Raw genomic sequence first — 6,310 nt, forward strand, 5'->3', positions numbered from 1 at the left:
CTAGACCTAGCTATATCCTTGGGGTTCTTACTTGTCATGAAGCTCATTGTGTTGGTCAACATTGTAATTCTTTCACGTCTGACATTTCTTTTCTAGGTTTTGGAACAGTTTCATTTCATTTAACGTACAGAACATGAGCATGTATCTTTTGAGCATGGATTAAATTAAGTATATAATTTTTTATCTCGGCCTCTTTGGGTGCTTTGGGTGTGAGTAGGCTACCTTTGGAATTCTACAGATATTTATTCTCTCGCACACCGGCCACCATTCATTCTAGCCTGAGCGCAAACCCTCATACTGGCTTTCTGCCTACAGAACAGAATTGGGAATCCAATTAGGCACAGTATTTCCTTAGCAAGGATTTCAACAGAAATATAATGTTTAATTAGCTCCAGCATCCCATTTGGACTGCACTCACAATTTATGAGTCCATCTCCTCATGGGGAACAAATTTGCCTCTAGAACCCATCACTTTTGCATTATAGAATTTGTTTGCTATTTTGGATTTGAAACCCCTTATAACTATATCTAATATATTGGAGTAGTCAGTGTTTTTACTGAGGCAGGGATCTTTTTGTCCGTGGTAGGTTATGGCTTTTCTCAAACCTGGTGCAGGTCAGTAAAAATGACAGCTCCATTCTGACCGAAACCAACACAGAGATCCACAATCGCCTCTTGAAGCCATTCGTTGTTTTATTAGTGCTTCTCGACGGCTGTGAGACAAGGTCATCATGCAAGTGACGGGCGTGATTGAGAACCCTTTTTTCCTTCTCTTTCTCTGACATCCTCATTCCCTTTTCCGCCACATCTCTTTTCTGACTCATCATCACCTCTCTAGCTTTCATATCGCTTTCTCTCAATGTCCCTCTGCTCCCCTTAAAAAATAGAGATATTTCTCCCTTTCACCCCATCTCTGTCTCTGTTCCTTCATTTCACTTTCTCCCTGCCTGTGTGTGTACGTATATATACGCGAGGCTCTCAGGTGGTAGGCCAGCGCTGTGCAGTGTGGGGCTGTGCTCTGTGACGCCACCCTTTTTATCACAGGAATGAGGTAGTAGTATTTTAATTAAAATGTCAGAACAAATACTGTGAGAGTTATTGAGGATGAATCACTAGATAAGGAGAGCAGTGGGCCAGAACAGGTCAAAGAGACAAAGTCACCTGGCTGGCTGGTTGCCGGCTTCTCATTCATCCACTGGGTAGGAGGTGTGGTGGTGGGGGGGGGGATTGGAGAGGGACAAGGAGGGGAGGGGTGCTCAGCAGAGGCTCTGGGGGTGGAGAGGGCAGGAGGTTAGAGGTAGGGCTGGAGCAGTCGGGGGCAGGTGCACATCTATGAGCAAGATGAGGACAGGATGGAGTAGCCTGGCTCCTACTCTAGATGATCCTACTCTAGATGATCCTACTCTAGCCGCTTCATTTGAAAATGACAGTTTGAACCGATGCAGCGTTGTGAAATCCTGTGTTTTTAAGAATGAATGCATGCTAGAAGAGACTGTGTGTTGATGTGTGGTGGCAGGCCGCCCAGGCAGAGAGCCACTGTGTGTTAGAGGTGGCTGATATTTGAGGGTGTTAAGCTCCAGGCGTGTAGAAGGCCCCGTCAGGAGCACAGCTCTATGCTAATCTGACATTTCTCACATCTGTCTGTGACGGGGCTGCGCGTTTGTGTGTGTGTGTGGAAAAACTAGACAATGATGTCTAATAAGGCGTCGTTGTTGTTTGTGTTGGGTGTGTATTTGGTGAGGTGTGTGTGTAGGTGTATGGAGAAGATGCATGGGCGGACAGGGGTGTATTTTGAGGTTGGGTGGCCTTTTGAAACGACGTCACGTTGATGGTGCCACACCTCTGCTGATCTCCAAATTAACTAAATCACTCCGCTACCCAAGGCAGGAAAAGTAACACATATTATAATTGTGTGACATTTTGGTAATGACCACACTGACATTTCAGACTGACACCTTTTTCTCTCTCTTTCTTTGGGTACCTTTTTTGGTCCCTTGCATTTTAAAGGGTAATGATACAGAATGACGGTTTTACGCTTTGAAAACCCGGAGCCTTCTCGCAGCTCCAAATCATCCTCTCTCGTTTTGTTTGACCGCTTTAAGTCTCACTCACGGACCGATCAAAGAGTGTCAAGAAACACTTTCCATGTGCCTTGTCGGCAAACCAAATGTCACCCCATTAACAGAAATCATGCTTCCTCACAGATAAGCTGTGTTGAAAGGAGCCTGTTAAGTTCCTTTCTCTTCTCACACACTGAATAAAATATTCCTACAAGACTAAATTGGCACAATTATGGCTGAGTATTTCTACACGAAAATATGAATTGCATTAATGATTCAATTGTTTGGTAGCTTACTGTTACTAATACCCTGTTATCTCGTACTCCAGGATTTTGTTTCAATGGCAGACATGAGCTGCATCCGTATAGCAGTAATATATAATATTTTCCGAAACATTTCAACTATATCAAATGATTCCTCCATTGATCTTCAATGCGACTTATTTTGGATCAGCTAGAGATAAAGTGTCTCATTTGGGCTTTACGTTCTGATGTTTACGTTTACGTCATTTAGCAGACGCTCTTATCCAGAGCGACTTACAAATTCTTCATATTAAATGTAACTTAAATAATAATAAAAAAGTGCCTAACTAGCTAGTTTGATGATTTCTGAAACATGAAATCAAAAGAGCAATATACTGCCTTCAAATGCTACTCAAAAGTGGGAAATACGAGGTTCCGACTGGGAAATAAGCACTTGAACGACCCTCCCAAGTCGGAGACAGAGAAGATACCCAATTTTAGAGTTGTGATGTTTCATCACTGACCTTTCATCTTTTCAACCATAAGATGATAAAGCAAATAAACGTTTGACGCTGTCAAACTTATCAATGTGGATAATAGCTAGTTTGACCATATTGTCAAAGTTAAGCAAGCTAGCCAACTTTATCATTAGCAATGTTAGCTAGCTCATCTTGCTAGATGAAATCTCATTGGTTGAAGAATTGCTCTGACTTCTAAAACAGGACTTACGACTTCATAACTGGGAGATTTCCTGGTCCTGACAAGCATCTGAAGGGAGCAATATTCCATGGGACTTGGGACAGGTTGGTTCAGGTCAAGAAGGGGGTAGTGTGAGCCGTATTGCTCTTCCATTGTCACAGACAAAACTATATGAGAAATCATGATGTCCATGCACGGCTCTCCATAGAAATCAGAACAGTACATTACATTCATGACGTGCGTCCCTCCCCATCCAGGAGAGGAGGAGAGCAGGGGGCCGACGGTGCTGTGGGCCCTGTACTTCAACATGAGGGACACCTCTGCTGTGGACAGGAGCAGCTATGACCTGCCCAGTAACGTGCATGTGTGTACCAGCCCTGATACCGCCCTGGGCAGTGACCACTCAATCAAACTGGTAAGTGGCAAAGTCCCGGAGATATATATTTTTTTATAGTCACGCTAAACTCGTAAGAATTGCGCTCTTTAACGTTTATATAATTCTTAAAATCAAACAAATAATTGGCTAAAGATGACTTGCGTCACTAGCCTGGAAGTGGAATGTCTAATGAGGCTGATGGTGTAGATTGAGTTATCCTCACCCCTCTCTGTGTGTGTTCGTGTTGTCTCTTGTCTCTCTCCAGGCCGAGGCAGTGTTTCGCCAGATTCTCCCTGACGAGGAGTTCTGTCCCCCGGCCCCCAACCCTGAGGACATCATCTACGATGGGGACGGGCCCCAGGGGGAGGGCCCGGGCTTTGAGGAGGCTGCCCCAGCAGAGGGTGCTGGTGTCCAAGGAGGAGAGAGCGCTGAGAGACAGGAGGGAAAGGAAGCAGTGGAAGAAACAGAGGGGACGGGAGACGCAGTGACACAGGGGGCTGGGGATGAGCCAAGCCCCACCAGTGAGGAATAACCCCACGCACCCTTCCGTGTACAGACAGACTGCTGCCATCTGTCTCAGAGTCCTGGCATGTACAGCAGTCAGTCAGCACTCCTCTGAAGGCCTCATGGCTGGACTCTGTGGTCTTGGTGACCAGATAGCGTTCCCATCCCCAGAAAGCCTTAGAGGATCATCTCCACCATCTTTGATGTGGTCACCTGCAGAGACATTATATATATATATATATATATATATATATATATATATTTTTTTTTACAGTATTTACATTGACATGCCCAGTATATTAATGGAGCCATTACTTTACTGGGCACTATATAGCAGCCTACTCACTGTATCTTTCCTCTCACCTGGTGTAAAGGTTCTTCAGAGTGGGGGAATGCTGTTTCAGGTCTGGTTTGGGGATATGATTGGATTTAATGGGTTAACCCCATTTTCTTGATTATTTATATTTGTCCCATTTTTTTTTCTCCATCTGCTGCTAATGAAATATTTTGCAGCAGCCTGTTCTTTCTAAAAGCCATTCCATTGTGATGAATGTGTGTTTTTAATCAGGGTCTCTGGTGTAAGAGCCCAAAGAAATGGTTGCCTTTTTGCACTCATGGATGTTTGTTTAGTTAGTTTTGCTCAGCCAGAGTGCCTGATGCTGTTTTGTTTCCCACCTCTTGTGTGTGTCTGGAATGGTTTTCTGGGTGTTTAAGGCCTACAGTACTTGCTTACAGGAAATATGAGAAACCTCATCCTCAATAAGAACCCCTCACAAAACACTGGGAGGGATAGCCTCGCAACTCAACTTGCATGTTTTCACACACTCTGCTGTGCCATCAAATTGTCCTCTACCCCATGGTCTGTTTAATGTGCTTAAATATTTAAACTCCATTCTCTCATTATTGTTGCTGTCACTATCATTTTAAAAGGTTGACAACATTAAAGTGCTACTGAAAAACTGCTCCTGTGTTTTTTTTTCTCCATTTCATAATATCTCAGTTTACAATGTAATTTACAGTGAAGTTGGAGATCAGTTTCCAACTGAATTGGAAGACGATAAGTAACAGAACAGAGGTAACAACAGCAGAAGGAAAGCTCCAATGACACGCTCCAGCTCTGTGGCTTCGACAGGTGTGAGCCAATTTCCATTCGGAAAATCTGATACAACTGTAACAATGTGTGATGTGGCTGCAGCTGTCGACGGAGCACGACAGTCTCACATTAGCAAGGTGTTCCTGCTTCCAGAACAAACAAAGCTCACAGTTTACCTGGAAAGAAAGGGAGGTGAGAGAGAGGAGGGGAAAAGGGGAAGGAGAGAGCGAAGGATTTGATGACATTTGTTTTGCGGTGGCGTGACAGAACAGATGGCTCATTACGCCTGTGAATGCACAGTCTCTCCGCTCCGCTCACGGGGCTTTGTTTTGCCGTAATTTGATCTCCGCTCTGTTGAGAGTATTTACAGATTCAAGGGAGATGAATTACTGTAAAACACATGGCTGGGTCATTAAGAACTGGCAAATATGCTCTTATTGGAGGATAAAACTAAAAACAACCTTGTGGAGGGGAGGTGTATCAAGCTACATGTAGAGTAGTATTATAGTAGTAGTATTTTTCTTATGGTATATGTTCTGTTGTTTAGTGTTACATATCTGACTATTCCTGGAGACTATTTATGGCTTTTGTGCTGGATATCTGGGCCTGAAGTCTATAGAGAGGAGCAGGACTCACTGTCTCCTCAGTAACATCAACAAACACTGCAATGTCACCCTCATCTGTTTTGGGCAGTCAAATACCTTTTAGAACAGGACATCAAATCAAACTGGCATATCCTCATTCAAACATACTTCCCATTTAATATCGCTTGTATTTCTAGGATATTTTTCTAATTTAGTGTCACCATTTAGTGTTTGTTGAATCATTGTTCTTGTTTTTCTCCACTTAGTGACCCAGCCTCTCAATGGTATCATTGGGAATCAATTTTCTGCATGGAGAGTCGTGACATTAAAATGCAAAAGGGTAAAGAGAGCCACAGGCTAGACACCTAGCGGGGCAGATTTCAATCACTCTGTGGGGGGCAGACTCACACAGACTGCAGAGAATGTGCTCTTATTTTTGTTACAAGAAATGCTTTCTGTAGATTTCTTCAGAGATGATCTAATTTACATCAGATGTCCCTTTCTGTGGAATGCTGTATGAGTTCCCTAGGAATTCAAACATTCTAAACTTGTTTCAAACATGGTCATTGGTGGACACAGAAATCAGTGAAATTACTGTATAAAAGCCCTGTACAGTAATGAATTCTGTCTCAATGACTTGCATAAGAACAATGTTCACATTCTAAACTTGTTTATTTGCATTGTCCCTCCCTACATGGTCCAATCGAGTGAATGATCTCATTTGAATTATGAAACAATCATTAGCCATTCTG

The 6,310-nt window shown here is 43.3% G+C and overlaps 1 protein-coding gene across 2 annotated transcripts in view; it reads left to right on the plus strand.

Moving 5' to 3' along the window:
* chm (CHM Rab escort protein) overlaps nucleotides 1-4,843 on the plus strand; it is a 39,329-nt gene extending 34,486 nt beyond the window's left edge. For both annotated transcript variants that reach the window (XM_041894424.2, XM_041894426.2), the window contains exons 14-15: nucleotides 3,259-3,416; nucleotides 3,643-4,843. In XM_041894424.2, coding sequence (XP_041750358.1) covers nucleotides 3,259-3,416; nucleotides 3,643-3,909 — 425 coding nt within the window. In that variant the 3' untranslated portion in view covers nucleotides 3,910-4,843. The remainder of the gene's footprint in view (nucleotides 1-3,258; nucleotides 3,417-3,642) is intronic.
* The last annotated feature ends 1,467 nt before the right edge of the window (nucleotides 4,844-6,310 follow it).

The sequence above is a fragment of the Coregonus clupeaformis genome, chromosome 13, assembly GCF_020615455.1.
Source record: "Coregonus clupeaformis isolate EN_2021a chromosome 13, ASM2061545v1, whole genome shotgun sequence".
Lineage (NCBI taxonomy): Eukaryota > Metazoa > Chordata > Actinopteri > Salmoniformes > Salmonidae > Coregonus > Coregonus clupeaformis.